This window comes from Lutra lutra, chromosome 2 (assembly GCF_902655055.1).
Source record: "Lutra lutra chromosome 2, mLutLut1.2, whole genome shotgun sequence".
NCBI classification, from domain to species: domain Eukaryota; kingdom Metazoa; phylum Chordata; class Mammalia; order Carnivora; family Mustelidae; genus Lutra; species Lutra lutra.
The window spans coordinates 53,976,890-54,002,315 of NC_062279.1; the positions used below are offsets into that span (position 1 = coordinate 53,976,890).

The 25,426-nt window shown below is 35.4% G+C and overlaps 1 protein-coding gene across 3 annotated transcripts in view; it reads right to left on the minus strand.

Moving 5' to 3' along the window:
• The window catches only part of GLRA3 (glycine receptor alpha 3), a 200,244-nt gene that overhangs the window by 113,166 nt on the left and 61,652 nt on the right, over positions 1–25,426 (minus strand). For all 3 annotated transcript variants that reach the window (XM_047717427.1, XM_047717426.1, XM_047717428.1), the window contains one exon: positions 10,031–10,098. In XM_047717427.1, coding sequence (XP_047573383.1) covers positions 10,031–10,098 — 68 coding nt within the window. The remainder of the gene's footprint in view (positions 1–10,030; positions 10,099–25,426) is intronic.

The following is a 25,426-nucleotide window of genomic DNA, read 5'->3' on the forward strand; positions in this document are numbered from 1 at the left end:
AATAAATACAAGGAGTTAAATGTCATCTTTAAAAGCCAAATAAAGTAGTATAAGAAAAACTTACCATCATCATAGTGTGTGAATGAATTGCCTTTATGTAAGTCATTGAGGTATTTGCTATGAAGTAATCTAAAATGGATTGATATGAAATTTCAGCTTTTGGGGGATTTTTATGGATTTCCAATAATTTATCAGTCACAATTCTTAAGTTGAGGGAATGTGCAGCACAGAAATATAAAGAGATAGAAATTCTGATTGAGAGAATGAAGTACTGAATATTCAGTGTAATAGGTTTTACAGAAAGAACAAATGCTGAGATAAAAATTGAGTATTATTATTCTTAAAAGATTAATATCAATCATAGATTTAGAAAGAAGGAAAAATTCCTAGCGAATAAAAGAAATCCATATGTAAACTAAGAAAAAGAAGAGCTAAAGCAGAAAGATTAATGAAAGGAATGAAAATGGTGCCATTAGCAAGATCCCCTCAGATGAAATGATATGGAATTGTAATGTCAATAATTTGAAATTTTTAAAGAAATGGAAAAATTTCTTAAAAAAACAAAACCTTTACAAAGTGTACACAGTAGAAAAAGTGAATAGTCCTCTGTTCAAGAATAGAATCTATAATTTTAATCTTTCCCCAAGTAGAATGACCAGCACAAATGGCATTACTAGTAAATTTTACCAAATACTTAAAGAATGAATATTTCCCAACTAATTTTTTTGAAGCTAGTATAATACTGATACCACATACTGCTCTTGACAATGCAAGAAAATTATAATTCAATATCCAAAATGAATATAGCATCAAAAATCCTAAACCAAATATCAGAAAATTAAATCCAGCAATAAATAAAAAGATGAATCAATTATGATCAAATGGGATTTATTCCAGAACTACAAAGATGATTTTCTACTTGAAAATCAATATATATTTGATTGATTTAAATATAACCCATAATACTAACAGAATGAAAGAGAAAAGTCAGTCATTTCCATGAATGCTGAGATAGCACTGGATAAAGTTTAATGCCTGTTTGTGACTAAAAAAACAAAAACAAAACCAAACAAAAAACAAAAACAACTCAGTATACAAGTAATGGAAGAAACCTTCCTCTGTCTGATAAAGAGAACTTAGGAGAAATCTATAGCTAATACCATTTTTTTTTAAAGATTTTATTTACTTCAGAGAGAGCACAAGCATGAGCAGTGTGTGAGAATAGAGAGAGAAGCAGGCTCCCCACTGAACAGGAACCCCAACATGGGATTAAATCCCAGGACCCTGGGATCATGACCTGAGCTAATGGCAGATACTCAATTAACTAAGCCACAAAGGCACCCCAGTTACTACCATTCTTTTTTTTAAAATAAGATTTTATTTATTTATTTTACAGAGAGAGACAGAGAGGACGAGCAGGGGGAGCAGCAGAAGGAGAGAGAGAAGCAGACTCCCCACTAAGCAGGGGGGAGGGGCTGGATCCCAGGAACCTGGGTCATGACCTGAGTTGAAGGCAGATGCCTAACCAAATGAGCCACCCAGTCACCCCAATACCATTCTTAATTGCAAAATATTGCATCCTCTTCACTGACATCAGAAAGAAAAAAAAAGTGGTCTTTCTCTATCCATTTTATTTATCATTTTACAGGACTTGTGAACCAGTGCAATAAGATAGGAGTGAAAAAGGAAGAAAAGGAGAGAGGGAGGAAGAGAGATTTAAATCATAAAGACTAGAAAGGAAGATGTATAAATGTCTTGACAGTTTGTTGAACATATTCATAGAAAATACAAAGAAATTGGCAGACTACTACTGGAACTACCTAGATTATCAAATTCTCAGGATATATGTCCATATTCCAAGATATAATTGTCTACATATTCATAGAAACAATTGAAAAATAAAATTTAAATTATAACATTTGCACACACATACATCCACACATTTCTAAGCTCTGTATGCTGGGAGAGCCTAGAAACAATGACACCTGTGTAGCAATGACCATACCTAGTAACCAGATCCGGGTTTCTAATACTGTTCTTCAATAAAAGGTACCAGGGATCCTTGGAGAAATTGCTGATTCTAGGGCTGGAGCAGGGCATATACAAGATGAGTCTGGAACATCTTGTGGTGGCAGGATGCAAGAAAGTACATAAAACCAAAATGATGGGGATACGTGAATAGGACACAGAATTCTGTCAACTGAATGAGCACCCAATGTCCAAAACTGGAATGATTTGAACATCGTAGATAATGTAGTATTGAACTATAACCCAAAGTGTAAAATCAATATCCATGAACCCATACTGGTATAAATAAATCACTGGACTCCGGGAAATAAACTGAGGGTTACCGAAGGGAGGGGTGGTGGGGAGATGGGGTACCAGGATGATGGGTATAAAGGAAGGCATGTGTTGTGATGAGCACTGGGTATTATATGCAACTAATGAACTGCTGAACACCTACATCAAAAACTAATGATGTACTATATGTTGGCTAACTGAACATAATAAAAAAAAATCATTGGACAAATAAATGCAGAAGGATGGATAAATGTCTTACATAGACAAATGCCTAATAATACGCAGATATGATCCCCCAAGGGGGTGGAAAATAATTCTCCCCTATCCTTAAGTATAGTCTGTGCACTGCTCTCCCAAAGAATACTGTATGGAGAAGGTGAAAAGGGGATTAATATTATAGTAGTGAAGTCGGACAAGTCCTTGCTAATGAGAGTATATATGGTCCTAAGTCATAGTACACACCCTGGATATAAAGTAAGGGCAATAGCACTTTACCTCTGTGGTCCTCCTTCCCAAATCTCATGATTCCAGCCTAGTCATAAGAAAAATGTCAACCGAGAGATATTCCACAAAGCACCTGACCCATACTCGAAACTGTTAAGGCCATAAAATACAAGGAAAGTGTAAGGAAACATGACACCAAAATTTAACATAGTATCCCAGATTGGTCCTGGGACAGAAAAAAGACATTAGAAGTAATAAGGAAATACTAAAAAATGTATAGATTTCAGTTAATAATAATGTATCAAATGTTTGTTCATTTGTTGTGACAAATGTATCATACTAATGAAAAATGCTAATAAGAGAGGACAGTGGGAAGGAGGTATGGGGGCCCTCCAAACAATCTTTGTAAGTTTTCTGTAGATCTGAAACTATTCTAGAGTAAAAATTATTTTTAAAAATTATATAACCACACATCAATACTTAGGAAAAAATAAAGTATCTGACAAACTCTAAAAAAATGTAGCTGAGAATAACTGAAGACAAATAATTTGATACACTGGTTCATGGATTAGAAGATTAATGCCCATTTTGGGGGTTGTTTTGTAGTTAATGATTTCTGTGTTCTCCAGAACATTTCTGTGTTCTCCCCTAATTCTGGTAAAGGATATCTATAACAAACTCAAACAAACATCTATGTATTTTGGAAATGTTAGAAATATCCCCCTTAATGCCAGGGAACAATATAAATTTCACTCAATACTGTTTTTGCTAAAACAGCAAGACAAGTAAAAGATGGAAAGCATATACGGACCAAGAGGACCAAATTAACATATTATTGCTAGACAAAACGATTGCATGAGGGAACTGGAAAGTCTTAGGGCTAACATGAAAGCATATTAAAACAATATAAAAAACAATCATATTCCTATATACTAGCAATAATTAGAAAATATAACTAAAATTTTGCTATTTTAAAATACATTTTTAAAAATAAAGGAGAATTTATTAATATCAAAATATATGCAAGGAATTTATGAGAAATTATATGTTTTGTTGAATAATACTAATATTTAAGTAAAAAGAGAGATACATTATATTCATGGATGGGGTTAAGTGTCTGATTCGATTTTGGCTCAGGTAATGATCTCCGGGTTGTGAGATCAAGCTCTGCGAGCTCTCTGGTGGGCCCCGTGCTCAGTGGGGACTCAATATTTTAAGGTGACAGTTCTCTCAAAACAATTTAATATAGTCAATTCAAGTTTATTTTGTGGAACTTGACAAGATAATTCTAAAATGTATATGAAAAAACAAACTTCCAAGAAGAGTCAAGAATACTTTGAAAAAGAATAAAGTGTATGTTTGGAAAGTTGTCCTACTAAATATCAACTCCAGTTTAAAGCTATATTAAAGAAAACTACAATATTGGTGCATTGACCATTGGGACAAAATTAAGAATTCTGAAACAGACTCATTCAATACATATGGATATGTATGAATATATGTGAATATATATGACAGAGGTACAATTGTAAATTAGTAGAAGTCATTATTCAATTGTGAAATAAAAAATAAATATCTACTGCATATCATATATATGTATACAACTGCACAAAATTCCAGGTGGACTGAAACCTAAATAGGAAAAGCAAAATGTTTTTAGGAGAAAATATAGAAAATGTTTTTATGAACTTGGATGAGAGAAGGATTTCTTCAGACAAAGCACAAACCAGTGAGTAAAAACTAGGTTAGATTTTGTAAATTAAAATTAAAATAATTTATACATCAAAAGACATCATGAACACACTGGAAAAAAAGCAAAATTGCTATTTAAAATGCATGTAACAGAGCATTCTTCAGAATAATATATCTGTGTGTGAGTAGTGTAGGTTGGTGTGTACATTATAAAAGCAAACAAGCATAAATGAGAAAAGACAAAAAGGCATTCTGCACAAAGGACATGAAAATGACAAGGAAAAAAAATTTTTCAAGAAAAACATGTAACCACACTATTAATTAAAAAAGTACATAATAATGGCAATTATATCCAGAGGGAGTAAATATTAATTATGGGAGATGTAAAACAATAGAAAATCTAATAAAATTAATAGTAGGTGTTTAAGACAGAATGCCCACTTTGGAGCACAATTTAGTAATATTTGAGTCAAATAGTTTCACTTCTGAGAATATAACCTTGGACCAAATAATTCCACTCCTGGGTATATACCCTATAGAATATTTGCATATGCATATTAGAAGAAAATGTGCAATAATTTTTCAATCCAGAGTTTTGTAGGAGTAAAAACATTAAAAACATCAAAATGTCCAGCAAATGTAGAATGAATAAGTATAATATAAATACAATATGGAATACTTCCTGAAATGAAAATGAACGGAAGAGTCAAAGGCTTATGTCAAAAAACATAAATTTGAACCAGAAAATCAAATTACAAGTGGACACTACAGTATGGCTGTTTTGTTCATGTTTTCATAATTGTAGAATGGAATTTTATCTCTTGATATCAAGTTCAGGAACAAAGCTTTGTTGGAAAGGTAGGGAGGCAGTGTTTGGGGCAAGAGGACATGGTCAGCTTTAACTTATTTTTAATGTTTAATTTCTTAAGATGATAGACACATGAATGTAACTTATATTCCCTTTTGCACAGGTAATAACTCTATTTGATAAAAGCAATATTATTTGATAAAAATATACTTATAAAAAAAGAATGTGTAGGATTTTCCATTAAGAATCTGAAAATGGACACTATAAATTTTGTATGCCATACTGGCTTAGATTTCTTTGGAGATTATAATGATCTAACCATTCAAAGTAGCATCTACCTATGTATGATTATTATTGCAACTAAAGTATGAATGCATCACTTATGTGAAAAACTGAGAAAATGTATAGTTTGAGATCACAGCAGAACTTCAGATACTCTTATCCAACCCTACCATACATCTGTCTACAGACACCTGAAAAATGATTACATCAAAATATATAATCTTTTTTGTTTTATTTTGTAAAAATAAGTCTTTCTACCAGCACTAGTGACAAGTAATGGTTCAATGAGTAAATATTGACTTAAGGCACATAGCCGAGCAGTTCTCTAACTCTCTAACATATGTGTAACAAGATGGAGAGCCATCTGCTTTCTGAAGATAGGAGGGTAAGCCTAAATATATATGCAGTTTGAGACACTGCTATCTACACACACCCAAATTACTACATTCATAAATAAGTTTGTTTGTTTGTTTCTTAAAAAAACCCAACTTACAAATGCTTTCATCCTGGCATTTAAGCCTTCTCCAGAACTCCTAACAGGTTTGCAGGAGTCACATTAATGGAGAGAGCTTAAGCTCCCCTCGTAGAAGCAATAAAAACAATCATGAATGAGCTCCTTTGTTACCACAAGTTTAGATGGCAGGACAGATGCATGTCCCTTATCAAGGCCATGTTACAAAAGGGGAACAGGAATGACTCTGATGGTGGTAAACCAGTTTCATCTTGAATTTATTTATTTATTTATTTATTTTTCAAGAACTTTGGTTTCTAATAGTTGTGAAATCAAGAATGTGAACTTGAGGGCGCCTGGGTGGCTCAGTGGGCTAAGCCTCTGCTTTCAGCTCAGGTCATGATCTCAGCGTCCTGGGATCGAGTCCCACATCGGGCTCCTTGCTCGGCAGGAAGCCTGCTTCTCCCTCTGCCTCTGCCTGCCGTTCTGTCTGCCTGTGCTTGCTCTCTTTCCCTCTCTCTCTCTGACAAATAAATAAATAAAATCTTTAAAAAAAAAAAAAGAAAGAAAGAATTACCTCAAATGGAACAAATGAATTTTAAGATGGGGAGAGAGAAAATTGTGAGAAAGTAGACCAGCAGAAGGAGCTTAATATTTTTGGTCAGTAAACAAACATTGAAGACAATTAAGGTCTTTGTTAAGTGCAGATCTATAGATTGGGAGATTTATTCAGATTTATTTTAGATATGAGATCTCAGGTGCAAAGATAGCCATAAACATATGTAATTTGAAATTCCATCCTCACAATTTTAATATATTGTCTTAGTTGAATTACACTATTTGTATTATAAAAACAGAAGTAGGGGAGCCTGGGTGGTTCAGTGGGTTAAACCTCTGCCTTAGGCTTAGGTCATGATCTCAGGATCCTGGAATCGAGCCCTGCATTGGGTTCTCTGCTCAGCAGGGAGCCTGCTTTCCCCCTCTCTCTCTCTGCCTGCCTCTCTGCCTACTTGTGTGATCTCTCTCTCAAATAAATAAATAATCTTTTTTTAAAAAGTAAGCTATATAAGAAATGTAAATATTTTTAAGAATCTATAGATACTTCTATAAAAACAAATTAAAATAATATTACAGCAAATAAACTAATGGACAAAGTTTAGCTACAGAACTACAAAGTTTTCTACAGATGGTAGAAACTGTGAATAAAATTTATCAAGTTAATCAAGTGGTAGGAAAGTATTCTATGAATCTTAAGATAGAAATATAATAATAAGTTTTAATTTTCTCCATTTCTATGTGTGTGGACACCATGTTGCAGCTTTTCTATCTGATACCATTAAAAATTCTACAGATATTGAATCTGATTATATTAATAGAAGTAACATCACCTGTTTAAAAGTTTAGAAGACTAAAAAGAAAGATACCAAGATGAGCATAGTAAATTTTACAATACTTAACCTCCGAGATGTTTGATTAATGTTCATTGATGTTGCTTGCGATTCTGAAGAGGAAAGTGATACATGCTAAAAATGACTTCAAAAAAACACATTATGATAGAATATGTAGGAATGAAAAGGATTTCTATGTTAGAGAAAGGAAATAAAACTGAGTAAGAGTCACTGAGAAACTGTATTTGCAATATTCTGCAAGCTTTCTGTGTAATATTATTTTATAAAGGGAGTCTAAAATTATTACAGGTAAGAAATTTAGCTGGTGCAGTCATCCTCTAGATCATGTGCTACAGCCATTTAGTAATAGACTGTTGAACTGCATTATAAAAAGCAAAGACCCTCAAATAACCTGACAATCTTTCTGGTTTTAATGAGAAGGAAATCTGTCCATGTCTTTTCTTTTTTTCCCAAGTCTTTTCCTCCATCCCGCAAAGACAAGTAAGGCTGTAAATTTTTTCAAACTATTGCTGCTGGCAGTATTTTGTGGAAACAGTTTTGCAAAAGAGAAAGTATAAACATATTTTTAGGGTTTTGAGATTATACAGTTTGTATAGCAGCTATTAAAGTGAACAAGTTGCCAGGGCTCAAAATACAATTTGGAAAGCCTAAGTAGAAAAAAAGCAGAGATTCCTTCATCTTTAAATATGATTTGGACTAAGAATGTACAGTAGAGGTGCAGAATTTTCCACCCCAAAATGTGTCTCTTTGGTATATGAATTATTTTAGGTTTTTTTTTTTAAGAAAAAGAAAACTCAAGAAGTTTTTCTTTTTGCTAACTGGCTAAAAGAATTTAGATAGAGGACCTGTTCCAAGAAGGAAGCTAGCACCATAGATAACCATAGGTATAATATGAACTAGGCCTGGTGAATAGGTAGGAACCTGGCAAGGCCTATTTAATCAAAGTCCTCTCAATGGTCAATTGTTTCTGAATGGTCCAGCAAACAATTGTTCACCAAACATTTATTCTGTTTCACCTTCCTATGAATTGTTTTCCTTCCATTTGCAGTCCCAGACTATCTCTTTCTCCCTAGTTCAGAAAGGCATATATACCACATTTTGCTTGTCTTTGGAATCTCTTGTGTTTATGTATGCTATTAAATTGGATTCTCCTCTGTTAGCTGTCTCATGTCAATTTAATTCTTAAACCAGCCAAAAGAATCTTGAAGCGTAGATGAAAATTTTTCTTCCCAGTAATACAAATGCAGGATATAAATCAGAACCAAATACTCAGTGAGAATCCAGAATGTGTCAAAGCCTTAAACAAGATTACAGTCATTTTAGAGTCAGAATTGCATGGGAACAACACTGTGGTTAAGCAAGAAAATGGTATGCATTTTTTCTGTTTACACAAACAAACACACATTCATGTTAATGTATACAATGTAGTTAAGATAATTCTATATAATGCCCAAATATGTAAATTCAGTTCTTCTTCACTGATACTTTTATTGCAGTTATATTATATTGTTTGATAAAACCACAGAGATGCCACCAAATGACTAAATATTACACACATGAGGAAAAGAGAAATTTTTTATAAAGATTCCTCAATAAATTCTCTTCCTGTTAAGATAGATTCTTTACACAGACACGTGCATGCACATGTATACATACACACACCTTTATGTCCACCCATAATAATTTACATATTAGATTATTTTTCCTTAGAAAATTTGCTATCAGGTCATTCTGAGATATGCCCAATGAGCATAAATCGATGCTTAATAATGGCTTTGGAAGCTAATAAATCTTTAAGTATTTCACATCCTATTTTAGCTAAAATCAACTTTGAAAATTAATGCAAATTATACTTGCTAAATTTAGGAGTGGAGTATAATTCTAGGTAACTTAAAAACCACCATACATAGTTTCAATTTAAAAAAAAACTTGTCTGCTAGACAATTTTACAGATATTGAGAGATTCATGAGTCTATCTATGCCTTTTATTTCAGCTGAAATGCACAAGAAAAGCTGCAGTGCAAAGCATGATCTTTAGAGAATGTTATAAAATCCAAATCAGAATAAATTTGGTCTGTAATGATGATTTTTTTGGCTTTAATAATTTCATTATATAAAATGTTCTTGATTACATACTAATGAAGTCTCTGTTAATGAGTTTCAATAAAGTAAAGCATGTACCACTATTCACAAAATATTTATGTTATTTCAGCAAATACTGTATTTATTTGGAAAAGTAATCAAATAAAATACTTAACATAATACTGTAAACACATTATAAACATACAGAATAATTGAACATGAAACTATTTGCTCCTATGTTTCTGTTTGGTTATTAAAGAGCATTGAAAAGAAATAATTTAAATGGTAAAACTTTAGTTTTAATTTGAGACTCAATATTTAATTACCAAAATGGGAAAATCAATCTTGTTTTCACTTACATTTATTCTCTAATATACAGTCTCCAAATGAAACGTTATTACCTGCAGTTGATTGCAACTTAATTATACCAGTAATTTTATTTTTAAGAATCTTATTATATTAACTTTGGCTTTAAATTACATAACACTAACAGAAAATTTGTCATTTACGTAATCACAAATTACTCCAGTGTGAAACTTGTCACAAAGTAAACATGCCTACCATGGTTGTCTCAGCGATAGAGCCAAAGCTGTTTATGAATATGTTGCATGTGACATTAACAGGAGGGCCTGAAAGAGAGATTAAAAAATAAGGACTATTTAAAATATTTTCAAATAATTCCATGTGTTTTATTATTAGTTTTTAAAAAAATGAACATATATATTTTTATATTTGTATACACACAGATGCTTAAAATTGAATGCACTCATTCTGCGAAATAGTCCGAGTTGAAAATCCAAATTCATAGTCTCCTTTGAACACTGATGTTGGTCATTATGTAAGTCATTAATCTCATTAAGTCTCAGACTCCTTGATCTAGATTATCTCTATTGATTTTGTAAATATCTGATTTGGTAAGTCCAACATCTGAACCCTTCAGGCTGTTTCTGTTCAATTTTTCCTCCATGTATGGGCCGTATTTTCCTGCATGTCACATATTTTTTGTTGTTGTGAAAAACATTAGATACATTAGATGATACAATGTGGCAACTCTGGAAACCAGACCTCCCACCTGTAACTCACAGTTGGTTGTTGCTGGTGTTTCTTACTGTTGTTGTTTATTGTTTAGTGACTTACCTGAACTAATAAATTTCTTCATAGTGTGCAGCCACGGAGGTCTCCATTCAGTGACCTTAGCGGTCAACTAGTGAACTAGTTATTGGTTGATTTCCTTAATGCTTTGAGCCAATAAGTCTTTCCCCCTTTGCCAGGGACTTCATGTTTTGGGGGCATGCCTTTAACGTTCATGCCTTTACCTTTGCTTCCTTGCTTGCACAGGGTTTGCAGTCAGCCAGAAGTGAGAAGTTGGGGTCCTCCCAGGTCTTTCCTGGGCATGCACACAGCCTTACACTTCTGTGTATTCTCTAGATCTACAAGAGGATATCAGAACATTTGAAAGCTGCCTACGAGCTTCTCATTCCTCAGATCTTCTTTTAAAATTTTTGCTCAAGATCTTGTTTGCCCGACTGGTATCATAGCCTTAAGCAACAGGAGTGTTCAACAGTTTCTTGTGATCATTTTCAACAAATGCCCTCAGGTAGGATTTCCCCCGCTAAGGGAGTTTCCAATCAAAGTCTGATGATGACAGACCCTCTGAGTGGGGTTCCCCTAGGGAGTAGCCCAAGTAAAAGTAACAACTTTGGAGATGGACTTTCTGAGAAGCCGGCCTTTGATACCTGCGAGGCTGCTGGATTGTAGGGCTTCTGTGGTTGAGAGGCTGTTGGTTTTTAAGGCTACCAAAAGCTCAAAAATGGAGCCATATTTAAATGTCCTCTGTTTTTAGAGAAACCTATCAGTTTCACTTAAATACACATTTCTCAGTGTGTTGCAAGCTTTTCAGAGCCTCTGAAGGTTCATTTTGACCATTTTCCCAGTATATTTTCTGCTTTTTTTTGGAGCAGTGAATTTGTAGAGAATATCGCTCCCGCATTCCAGAAGTCCCCTGTAAATGCCTAATTTAGCATTCACCATAATACCAATAATTTTTGTTTATATAAGATCTATTTTTTTCATTCCTTTACTAAGTATTTAAAACTGTGTGTACAGCAATTTGAAGAAGACATATCAAGATTATCACCTAGCAGGGCAGAAGAAATAAGATCTTATAAATTGATGGGTACTTCTTGTTACCAGATATGGTACAGATTCATAGATACCATTTAATCCATATATCACTGAAAGTGGGTAATAGTTCATCATTTGCAAAACAGGGAATTAAAGCTCATAGAGGATTACATAAGGTGCTAATATATAGTGCATTTAGAATTTGAACCACTGGTCTGATTCTAGGAATCATTTTTATGCCATCCTATCAAGTTGTCTCATGATCTTCACATGACATTATATCCAAAGCATTCCATTATCTGGCTACAGATTTTGTTACTAGGCTGACAGGTATGTAAATCAACAACACTGAAATATTAACATGGTAGGGATTAAAAGAACTCTGAGTTAAACTCTACCTAGTAGATAATGCCACACACAAAAACTAATATATGAGCCTTACCTAAGAGCAGCACCTTGCCCTAAATATCTATAGGAATGAAAAAAAAAAAAAAAAATGGATCTCGCGAGAAATAATCACTTCAACTGATATAATGGATTCTTTGGGGATTTACCATCCAGGCTCATCACATATTTCATTAGCTTTATCTTGGAGCATAGCAGTGATCTTATGATCTCCCATAATCATTATATTGAGGATTGCCACCACCTCTCATCTGTGGGATCTCCTTTCATGGCCCCCCTACTTTTTTCTTTCTTAGCTTCTTTCTTTTGATTTTTTTAATTTATTGTATATTTGCCCTGTTTCCTTGATATTTGTTTTTATATTTCTAACCCAATTGCCCTTTTAAAAATTTAATTTAATTTAATTTGTGTGTGTGTGTTCCAAAATTCATTGTTTATGCATCACACCCAGTGCTCCATGCAATACATGCCCTCCTTAATACCCACCACAAACTGAGGGTTTTGGAGGGGAGGGGGATGGGGGGTTGGGTTGCTCACCCAACCCCCCATCCCCCTCCCCTCCAAAACCCTCAGTCTGTTTCTCAGAGTCCACAGTCTCTCATGTTTTGTCTCCCCCTCTCATTTCCCCCAACTTATTTCTACTCTTCTTCACCCAATGTCCTCTGTGTTATTCCTTATACTCCATAAGTAAGTGAAACTGTATGATAACTGACTCTCTCTGCTTGACTTATTTCACTCTTAGCTTATTTCTTTATTTTACTGGAACATATCGTTTAGTAATTTCTTGAGAAATGGTGCATAAAGATATGAAGCTTTTGACAATTTGCTTGTTCACATTTTTTTTAACATACTTTCACTTAATTAACATCTACATTTGGTAGAAAATTTTAGCTGGAATTTTTTTCTGAATTTTAAAGACATTTCTTTATTATTTTTTATTTTCTTGTATTGCTGTTAAAAAGTACAAAAGCATTCTGATTCTTGGTCCTCTGTAAAGATAAAAAGGATATTCTTTTGTACCAATATTAAAAAATAAATAAACACAATACCTCATTAGTTAGGATACTTTAAAATCATTTGTGATTTCAATATACATTTTCTTGATTACTTGTGCACAATTTTCCTCTTTGTTTTTCTACTCATTTTCTCATAGACATTTATCTTGCTTGAATAAGATAGAAAAAAGAAACCAAAACTATTCAAAAATGAAGTCCATGATCCATAAGCCAATGAATGAATCCTAAGCACATTGAAATCATCTTTAAAAAAGAAATTCATACCTGATTTTAACCTAGATAATAGGGCATGCAACAAAGCACCAATATTTATAATTTATACAAATTTATAAAAGCACCAATATTTATAAAACTCCTCAGATAATTCAGATGTGCAGCAATGCTGGAAGCCACTGGCCTAAGGAATCCCAGACTGGGAAACATCTCTGCCCATTATATCATAGAGATAAAAATGAACTGAGATTTTCTTAGAGGTGAAGAAATAGAGAGGAGTCAGAACTTAGAGCTAGGCCTTGAAAATGAAAGGCATTTAATTTTGATTAGAGAGTGTAAGTTTGAGTATAAGTTTGATTAACAATGCTAATAAGACAAGGAGAGCCGGTTTCTAGGGAGAAGATGGCGGAGAAGTAGCAGGCTGAGACTACATCAGGTAGCAGGAGATCAGCTAGATAGCTTATCTAAAGATTGCAAACACCTACAAATACAACAGGAGATCAAAGAGAAGAAGAACAGCAATTCTTGTAAGAGAAAATCGACCACTTTCTGAAAGGTAGGACTGGTGGAGAAGTGAATCCAAAGCGATGGGAAGATAGACTGCAGGGGGAGGGGCCAGCTCCCAGGAAACAGTGGAGCAACGGAGCACAAAATCAGGACTTTTAAAAGTCTGCTCCACTGAGAGACATTGCTCCAGAGGCTAAACCGGGGTGAAGCCCATGCGGGGCCAGCATGGCCCTAGGTCTCACAGGGTCACAGAAGGATCGGGGGTGTCTGAGTGTTGCAAAGCTCTCAGGTATTAGACCAGAGATGCCGGCTACAGAGACAGAGCTGAGGAGTGAGCCCTCAGCTTCTGGTTACCTTGAACCAGTCACAGGCTGGGGGAACTCAGAGCACAGCCAGAGGCCAGGGAGACAGGAGTGATTGGGCTCTTTTCTCTGAGGGTGCACTGAGGACTGGGGCCCCGAGCTCTGGGCTCCTCCAGGCGGGGACTGGGAGGCCGCCATTTTCATTCCCATCCTCCAGAACTCTACGGAAAGCATTCAGGGGAAAAAAACTCCCAAAAGTGAACCTGAGCAGACTACTCAGCCCAGCCCCTAGTAAGGGCAGTGCAATTCCGCCTGGGGCAAAGACACTTGAGAATCACTACAACAGGCCCCTCCCCCAGAAGACCAACAAGAAATCTAGCCAAGACAAAGTTCATCTACCAAGGAGAGCAGCAGAATTCCAGTGGAGGAGAAAGCAAAGCACGAAACTCCTGGCTTTTCCCCAATGATTCTTTAGTCCTACGGTTAATTTAATATTTTTTCAATATTTTTTTCTTCTGCTAAAATTTTTTTAACTTTTACCCTTTTCTTTTTTAACGTTTTTAAACTACTTTATCTAATATATATAAATATTTTTTCTTTAATTGTTTTATTTTTAAATTTTTTTTTTTCTGAACTTCTTTTTATCCGCTTTCTCCCTCCCACAATTTGGGGTCTCTTCTGATTTGGTTAAAGCGCATTTTCCTGGGGTCTTTGCGACCCTTTCAGTATTTTATTTGCTCCTTCATATACTCTTATCTGGACAAAATGACAAGGCAGGAAAACTCACCACAAAAAAAAATAACAAGAGGCAGTACCGAAGGCTAGGGACCTAATCAATACAGACTTTGGTAATATGTCAGATACAGAGTTCAGAATGACGATTCTCAAGGTTCTAGCCGGGCTCGAAAAAGGCATGGAAGATATTAGAGAAACGCTCTTTGGAGAGATAAAAGCCCTTTCTGGAGAAATAAAAGAACTAAAATCTAACCAAGTTGAAATCAAAAAAGCTATTAATGAGGTGCAATAAAAAAGGGAGGCTCTTACTGCTAGGATAAATGAGGCAGAAGAAAGAATTAGCGATATTGAAGACCAAATGACAGAGAATAAAGAAGCTGAGCAAAAGAGGGACAAACAGCTACTGGACCACAAGGGGAGAACTCGAGAGATAAGTGACACCATAAGACGAAACAACATTAGAATAATTAGGATTCCAGAAGAAGAAGAGAGAGGAGAGCAGAAGGTATTTTGGAGAGAATTATTGTAGAGAATATCCCTAATATGGCAAAGGGAACAAGCATCAAAATCCAGGAGGTGCAGAGAACCCCCCTCAATATCAACAAGAATAGGTCCACATCCTGTCACCTAATAGTAAAATTTACAAGTCTTAGTGACAAAGAGAAAATCCTGAAAGCAGCCCAGGAAAAGAAGTCTGTAACATACAATGGTAAAAATATTAGATTGGCAGCAGACTTATCCACAGAGACCTGGCAGGCCAGAAAGAGCTGGCATGATCTATTCAAGCACTAAATGAGAAAAACATGCAGCCAAGAATACTATATCCAACTAGGCTATCATTGAAAATAGAAGGAGAGATAAAAAGCTTCCAGGACAAACAAAAACTGAAAGAATTTGCAAACACCAAACCAGCTCTACAGGAAATATTGAAAAGGGTCCTCTAAGCAAAGAGAGAGCCTAAAAGTAGTAGATCAGAAAGGAACAGAGAAAATATACAGTAACAGTCACCTTACAGGCAATAAAATGGCACTAAATTCATATCTCTCAATAGTTACCCTGAATGTAAATGGGCTAAATGCCCCAATCAAAAGCCACAGGGTATCAGAATAGATAAAAAAACACAACCCATCAATATGTTGCCTACAAGAAACTCATTTTAAACCCAAAGACACCTCCAGATTTAAAGTGAGGGGGTGGAAAACAATTTACCATGCTAATGGACATCAGAAGAAAGCAGGAGTGGCAACCCTTATATCAGATCAATTAGATTTTAAGCCAAAGACTATCGTAAGAGATGAGGAAGGACACTATATCATACTCAAAGGATCTGTCCAACAAGAAGAGCTAACAATTTTAAATATCTATGCCCCTAACGTGGGAGCAGCCAACTATATAAACCAATTAATAACAAAATCAAAGAAACACATCGACAATAACACAATAATAGTAGGGGACTTTAACACTCCCCTCACTGAAATGGACAGATCATCCAAGCAAAAGATCAACAAGGAAATAAAGGCCTTAAATGACACACTGGACCAGATGGACATCACAGATATATTCAGAACATTTCATCCCAAAGCAACAGAATACACATTCTTCTCTAGTGCACATGGAACATTCTCCAGAATAGATCACATTCTTGGTCCTAAATCAGGTCTCAACCGTTATCAAAAGATTGGAATCATTCCCTGCATATTTTCAGACCACAATGCTCTGAAGCTAGAACTCAATCACAAGAGGAAATTTGGAAAGAACCCAAATACATGGAGGCTAAACAGCATCATTCTAAAGAATGAAAGGGTCAACCAGGAAATTAAAGAAGAATTGAAAAAATTCATGGAAACAAATGATAATGAAAACACAACGGTTCAAATCTGTGGGACACAACAAAGGCAGTCCTGAGAGGAAAATATATAGTGGTACAAGCCTTTCTCAAGAAACAAGGAAGGTCTCAGGTACACAACCTAACCCTACACCTAAAAGAGCTGGAGAAAGAACAAGAAAGAAAGCCTAAACCCAGCAGGAGAAGAGAAATCATAAAGATCAGAGCAGAAATCAATGAAATAGAAACCAAAAAAACAATAGAACAAATCAACGAAACTAGGAGCTGGTTCTTTGAAAGAATTAATAAAATCGATAAACCCCTGGCCAGACTTATCAAAAAGAAAAGAGAAAGGACCCAAATAAATAAAATCATGAATGAAAGAGGAGAGATCACAACTAACACCAAAGAAATACAGACAATTATAAGAACATACTATGAGCAACTCTACGCCAACAAATTTGACAATCTGGACGAAATGGATGCATTCCTAGAGATATATAAACTACCACAACTGAACCTGGAAGAATTAGAAAACCTGAACAGACCCATAACCAGTAAGGAGACTGAAACAGTCATCAAAAATCTACAAACAGGGGCACCTGGGTGGCTCAGTGGGTTAAAGCCTCTGCCTTCAGCTCAGGTCGTGATCCCAGGGTCCTGGGATCGAGCCCCGTATCAGGCTCTCTGCTCAGTGGGGAGCCTGCTTCCTCCTCTCTCTCTCTCTCTCTGCCTGCCTCTCACCTACTTGTGATCTCTCTCTCTCTCTCTGTCAAATAAATAATAAAAAAATCTAAAAAAAAAAAAAAAAAAATCTACAAACAAACAAAAGCCTGGGGCCAGATGGCTTCCCAGGGGAATTCTACCAAACATTTAAAGAAGAACTAATTCCTATTCTGAAACTGTTCCAAAAAATAGAAATGGAAGGAAAACTTCCACACTCATTTTATGAGGCCAGCATCACCTTGATCCCAAAACCAGACAAGGATCCCATCAAAAAAGAGAACTACAGACCAATATCCTTGATGAACGCAGATGCGAAAATTCTCGCCAAAATACTAGCCAATAGGATTCAACAGTACATTAAATGGATTATTCACAACGACCAAGTGGGATTTATTCCACGGCTGCAAGATTGATTCAACATCCAAAAATCAATCAATGTGATACAGCACATTAATAAAAGAAAGAACAAGGACCATATGATACTCTCCATAGATGCTGAAAAAGCATTTGACAAAGTACAGCATCCCTTCCTGATCAAAACTCTTCAAAGTGTAGGGATAGACGGCACATACCTCAATATTATCAAAGCCATCTATAAAACCCACCACAAATATCATACTCAATGGAGAAAAACTGAAAGCTTTTCCGCTAAGGTCAGGAACATGGCAGGGATGTCCATTATCACCACTGCTATTCAACATAGTACTAGAAGTCCTAGCCTCAGCAATCGGACAACAAAAAGAAATTAAAGGCATCCAAATAGGCAAAGAAGAAGTCAAACTATCACTCTTCACAGATGATATGATACTATATGTGGAAAACCCAAAAGACTCCACTTCAAAAGTGCTAGAACTTGTACAGGAATTCAGTAAAGTGTCAGGATATAAAATCAATGCACAGAAATCAGTTGCATTTCTCTACACCAACAACAAGACAGAAGAAAGAGAAATTAAGGAGTCAATCCCATTTACAGTTGCACCCAAAACTATAAGATACCTAGGAATAAACCTAACCAAAGAGGCTAAGAATCTATACACAGAAAACTATAAAGTACTCATGAAAGAAATTGAGGAAGACACAAAGAAATGGAAAAATGTTCCATGCTCCTGGATTGGAAGAATAAATATTGTGAAAATGTCTATGCTACCTAAAGCAATCTACACATTTAATGCAATCCCTATCAAAATCCCACCCATTTTTTTCAAAGAAATGGAACAAATAATCCTAAAATTTATATGGAACCAGAAAAGACCTCGAATAGCCAAAGGAATATTGAAAAAGAAAGCCAAGGTTTGTGGCATCACAATTCCAGACTTCAAGCTCTATTACAAAGCTGTCATCATCAAGACAGCATGGTACTGGCACAAAAACAGACACATAGATCAATGGAACAGAATAGAGAGCCCAGAAATAGACCCTCAACTCTATGGTCAACTCATCTTCGACAAAGCAGGAAAGAATGTCCAATGGAAAAAAGACAGCCTCTTCAACAAATGGTGTTGGGAAAATTGGACAGCCACATGCAGAAAAATGAAATTGGATCATTTCCTTACACCACACATGAAAATAGACTCAAAATGGATGAAGGATCTCAATGTGAGAAAGGAATCCATCAAAATCCTTGAGGAGAACACAGGCAGCAACCTCTTCGACCTCAGCCGCAGCAACATCTTCCTAGGAACATCACCAAAGGCAAGGGAAGCAAGGGCAAAAATGAACTTTTGGGATTTCCTCAAGATCAAAAGCTTTTGCACAGCAAAGGAAACAGTGAACAAAACCAAAAGACAACTGACAGAATGGGAGAAGATATTTGCAAATGACATATCAGATAAAGGGCTAGTGTCCAAAATCTATAAAGAACTTAGCAAACTCAACACCCAAAGAACAAATAATCCAATCAAGAAATGGGCAGAGGACATGAACAGACATTTCTGCAAAGAAGACATCCAGATGGCCAACAGACACATGAAAAAGTGCTCCATATCACTCGGCATCAGGGAGATACCAATCAAAACCACCATGAGATATCACCTCACACCAGTCAGAATGGCTAAACTTAACAAGTCAGGAAATAACAGATGCTGGCGAGGATGCAGAGAAAGGGGAACCCTCCTACACTGTTGGTGGGAATGCAAGCTGGTGCAACCACTCTGGAAAACAGCATGGAGTTTCCTCAAAAAGTTGAAAATAGAACTACCCTATGACCCAGCAATTGCACTGCTGGGTATTTACCCTAAAGATACAAACGTAGTGATCCAAAGGGTCGTAGTGCACCCGAATGTTTATAGCAGCAATGTCTACAATAGCCAAACTATGGAAAGAACCTAGATGTCCATCAACAGATGAATGGATAAAGAAGAGTGGTATATATATATATACAATGGAATACTATGCAGCATCAAAAGAAATGAAATCTTGCCATTTGTGATGATGTGGATGGAACTAGAGGTTATCATGCTTAGTGAAATAAGTCAATCGGAGAAAGACAACTTTCATATGATCTCCCTGATATGAGGAAGTGGAGATGCAATGTGGGGAATTGGGGAGGTAGGAGAAGAATAAATAAAACAAGATGGGATCGGAAGGGAGACAAACCATAAGTGACTCTTAATCTCACAAAACAAACTGAGGGTTGCTAGGGGGAGTGGGGTCAGGAGAGGGGGGTGATGTTATGGACATTGGGGAGGGTATGTGCTATGGTGAGTGCTGTGCAGTGTGTGAACCTGGTGATTCACAGACCTGTACCCCTGGGTATAAAAATACATTATATGTTTATAAAAAAAAAATTTAAAAAAAGATAAAAAAAAACAAAAAACAAAAACAAGTATAGCCTGTGCAGTTAAGAAGAGCCCAAATTTATTGATCATCAAGATGCATAGCACATAAAATTAAACAGATATAAAAAGGAAATTGTTTTAAACATGAAGGATAGATTTTTAAGAACAAAAAAAGTTCCTGTAAGTCCTGAATCCCGGAGGTGTTATAATTATTTGATTACTAGTAGAAATTTTTTTTCAATATTTTTTCTTTTAATTTTATTTTTTTTAAGATTTTATTTATTTATTTGACAGACAGAGATCACAAGCAGGCAGAGAGAGAGAAGGAAGCAGGCTCTCTGCTGAGCAGAGAACCCCATGCAATGCTCGATCCCAGGACCCCAAGATCATGACCTGACCCGAAGGCAGAGGCTTTAACCCACTGAGCCACCCAGGCACCCCTCTTTTTTTAAAAAATAGATCTTTATTTAATATTTACTTGTTGGAGAGAGAGAGAGAGAGCAAGAGAGCACAAGCAAGGGGACCTGCAGCGGGAGAGGAAGCCTGATGTGGGGCTCGATTCCGGGACCCGGGATCCTAACCTGAGCCGAAGGCAGCTGTTTAACTGACTGAGCCACCCAGGCATCCTGTTTTTAAAAAAGGCTTCTTTGTTATTTCTAAATATTTACAAATGTTTAAATTTGTGAGACAATAAGTTTGTCTTATGTGTCACTATGTGAGAAAGGAGAAAGCATGAATCTTTTACCTCATGATTATGTTACCCCAAGAGAAGTATAAAGTCACAATTAACTGTTAGATTTCTTTTGACTTAATGTAAGTCTAAGGTATTGAACTCTAAAATATGTACACAGAGTATCTGGGAATCTGGAAAAGCTAAAACCAATCATTCATATTTTCTAGGTTATTCTCTGTTTCCTAGAGAACATGAAAACTGCTTTTTCTTTTGCTGTTCACAGTAATATGAATCTAGGGAATATTGTTTAGCTTGAGATAAACTCTCTGTGCTCCATCGACTCACAGCCTTTGGAAGAAGGAAAACACAAGAGCACTAGTATCACGTTAATTCATCTTCCAATAAAATGTTGATGGAAGTGCATCATGTTGGGGGGACATGGCCCCATGTTCAGCTGCCACTATGAGACTGCCTGCTCCATCTGACTGTGAATTCTTTGGCTGAAACTGGAATAAATAAAACAGTGAGGGGAGTGGGTAGTGATTTTTCTTATTTTAATTTAGCGAGAGTCAGTGCCTTTATTTTTGGGACTTTAATTTCTCTGTGGACGTTGCCTAAAAAGGGAAGCATTTTTTTACTATCTCTTTTGAGCTCATCCTTTAAGTTTAAGTATTACAGAATTAACTATATATATTTATATATTTATATTTATATTTAATTTATATTATGTATTATATATTATATATTATATAGATTTTATATAAAATTATATATAATTTTAGATAGTGGTGGTGAAAAATAGAATGAAGGTAAAAATTCAGCATAGGCTTTAGGATGTGTTAGAGATATCTGTTCGAATGCATTTCAGTGTCCTCTGGGCTTCATGGCACTTCCTAATGATTCCAGGAAGGTTCTGAAAGCAGAAATATTGAGTCCTGTGCTAGGAGAAGGATTCCTCTGAAGTACTTGTCTCTCCCTAAAATGTGGCACTGGCATCCCAAGTTGACCAGAGGCTTTACTAGGTCAATAAGGAAAATAACATGTTTCCACAGAAGAGTAATTATCAAGGGAGTAACTAATTGAGGCTTTGACTTAAGTTGGGAACATGGTATTTTATATTCTATAAAACAGACTTCAGCCCTTGCCTCTTCAACATGCCTACAATCAAATGCAGAAATCTCCTCCTAAAGGCAGAAAGCCAGCCTGGTTTCAAAGTCTAAATTTCATGTGGTAATAAAGTAAATCACAGTGTTCTGAGGTATAAGTGTTATTATTTATTCCAGTGGTTATCACATGTGTTCTTTGTCTGATTATGAAACACACAAGAGTGCTATGTGGTTCCCATTTGACTACTTAGGTGTGTGTTCTTTTCTTCAGTAGAAAGAAAGTGAATGAATTCAGGACACTAAACCTTAATTCCAAATTTCAAAACTAGAGCAGACACTGACTTGAAATATGTGTGTATGTGTGTGTTATATATATGTATATTATATATATATATATAAAATACATGTTATATATATAATTTTAAGAGAATTAATCAAAATAAATTAAATTGATTAAATTAAATTAATTCTCTCTTTAGAAAGTTTAAAAACATACTAAAAGTATAAAGCAACTTGAAAATAAAAAGCATTGTTTTTAAAGTAGTCTTGGATTAGATCGTGGAATCTCTTCGATGTGATACAAAGTATTTGGAATTTACTTTATGAAGCTGAGGGAGCCATTACAGATTTCTGATCATGGGTGTAGCGAACCAACACAACATGGTGAGTTGTGGAATGGATGACAAAAGCTTAGGGACAGAGAAAACAAGAATTTATTATTATAGTCCAGATGGGAGATAGACTGGCCCTGACCAAGGCAGAGACAGTGGAGATGGATATAAAGAATGAAGTGGACACAGGACCATAAAGTTTATAAAGCACTGTCTATACCCTAAGCTTCTGGTCTATGGCAGATCAGAGCAGCAATCTTGATCTTTCTATCTTAGCTATTGATATGTATATTCGAAAACTTTGTAGAGAATGAAGCTCAGAGAAGATTGTAGATATTCTATTGCCATTACAGAGAGCACCTGTTTAGCCATCCTTGGCCAATCTGCTACTTCCCTGTGCCAGGGCAAAAGCTGTTAAATCCATCTAATACACTGCTATGTTTAGCAATGGAGAAAATAATTGCTATAGCATCCATATGGCAAATTGTGCCTTTAAATTGTTCATTACATTAGCCATCGTTGGCCCTGAAAAGCTAACAACAGTACCTGCAGATGTTTTCAGCAGCATGATTTTTTAGATGTCCTTTAAAGAAAGAGAACATACCTTTTAAATTCAGAGATGCATAAAGGCAAAAAAACAAAGTGCATTGCAAAGACTTGGCAATTATATTATTGCACTTCATACTAGGAAAAAATTATTCACAAGGCAAAGCTCAAGCAAACAAAGAAACAAACAAAAAACAGCTCAAGTGTTCATGAAAATGATTCTAAGAAATGTTTAGCGTAATGTTGTATTAAAACCTCACCCTTTTTAAAGACATAGAATGCAATTGAAAGACTAAATCTCAAAAAATGTTGTATTTACATCTATATACATGTACATCTGTATGTACATGTCACATATATATGTAGTTATGTCACAAGGAGAGATATTAATTGTATTTATTTATTTTTACATTAAAAAAATTTTATTTATTTGTTTATTTATTTGAGAGAGAAGGAGAGTGGGCAGGGGCAGACGGAGAATGGGAGAGATAATCGCAGACTCCCTGTTGAGCATGGGGCCCTATGTAGGGCTCCACCTCAGGACCCCGAGATCAGGACCTGAGCCAAAATCAAGAGTTGGCCACTTGACCGAATGAACCACCCAGGTGCTCCTTATTTTATTTTTTAATTGACAAAAATAAACTTGATGACTTTAAATCCACATTTTAAATTATTTGTTGATACTTGAAGAAAGTTTGAAAACTATGACATAAAAATAGGATTTAGTTTCTTCCTTCTATTCTCTTTCCTTCCATTTTTTTCCTGAAAATGCAGCCTTAAAGCCATTCAGTCAGGCAACAAAAGATGGGTGTCCATGTTGAGATGACTATGGGGAATGTGGTAAACTAGACAGGATGAGAAGGACATCTGCGGGGAAGGGATATATAGACACACACAGAATGCCGGAGCCAAAGTGAGTGAGGAGGATATTCCTCAAGTTGGGCAGCTGATGTGGAGTATTAGAGAAGGGTGAGGAGAGTGTCCACATGGGCACATCCTGGCATGGTCAGTCAGAGTCTGATCATGACCTGAGGGCATTTGTGTGGGAGAGGATGTGGCAGCAGACAAGGGAGATTTATTACATGTTAATCAAATACATCATTATTTTGAGGATAAAGGGAGCCAGGTATCTTACTATCAGATGAGGAAGTTAAAATATGGTAACTCAGCAGCTAGAATAAACCTATGGTATCAGAAATATCAGTGTGAACCATGATTTTCAGTAGATAATTAAAGATAGAGATGTAAATTAATATATATATATGAATATACACAAGTGTGTATGTGTATATGTATTTATGCAAATACATGTATGTGTATAGATAGATCCTGGAATACACCAACTTAATCAATTATCAAAGTGAACATTAACAGTGACGGCAAAGATTAATGTGGTCCACCATCTGATTAAATGCAATCAGAACAAAGCATCACTTCTGTGATATTTCTATTAGGATGCATTATTTAAATTGAATCAGGAAGAAAATTACTAATGCAAACTGAAACATGTTCTGCTAAGTAAAGGAATAATAATATAATTTTTAAAGTCATGATCATGACAGTCATAGAAAGCATGAGGTTTTGGTTCAGACTGAAGGAATCAAGGAAAAATGACAAAATACAAGACATGATTTTAAAATGGATCCTTTTGCTATGAAGCTGTTATTCAGATTATGGATAAAATTTGAATGGGTGTCCACAATTTAGAATGTAACAATATATTCATGTTAATTTTCTTGTTTCAATGGTTAAGTTGTGCTTGTCTAAGAGAATATTATTTGTCTAATATACTCAAGTATTGGGGCATCAGGTCAACAACTTTCAAGTGGCTCAGGAAAAAAAAAATGTTTTGTGCTGTAGTTGAAAATCTTCTGTTAATCTGAGGTCGTTTTAAAATAAAAAAAAGGGAAATTACCACAGAAAAATACATTAAAAACTAAAAATCAAAGGAAACATAAAATGTGGGGGCCACCAATCTAAATTCGTGAGCATTTCAGGTGAATATTTATAGTTTTAGAAAGACTTATTGAAGACATTCTTCCTATTAAAATGACCTGTATTATGTAAAAATGCAAGTAGAAAATCACCTTTTTCAAAAAATTATTGTGCACTTTATTCAAGAACAATAATGTCTGCCTGAGTATAAATAGTTAAAATGGAGAAAATGAGTTGCTTATACTTTTCCCTGAAAAAAGAAACCAGGTAGGAAATTAGGTACACATGCCATTCTGGGGTTAGAATGTGTTATAGCAGAATAGACTATTTGAAAACTGGATTTGTGATGTGGGAGAAAGACAAATATAGACAAATATTACAGATAAAAAGACAGCAACCACAAAGACATTGTGAAGACAGCCAGTGCTATTTCTAGATAAAGAAAGTAACCATTAG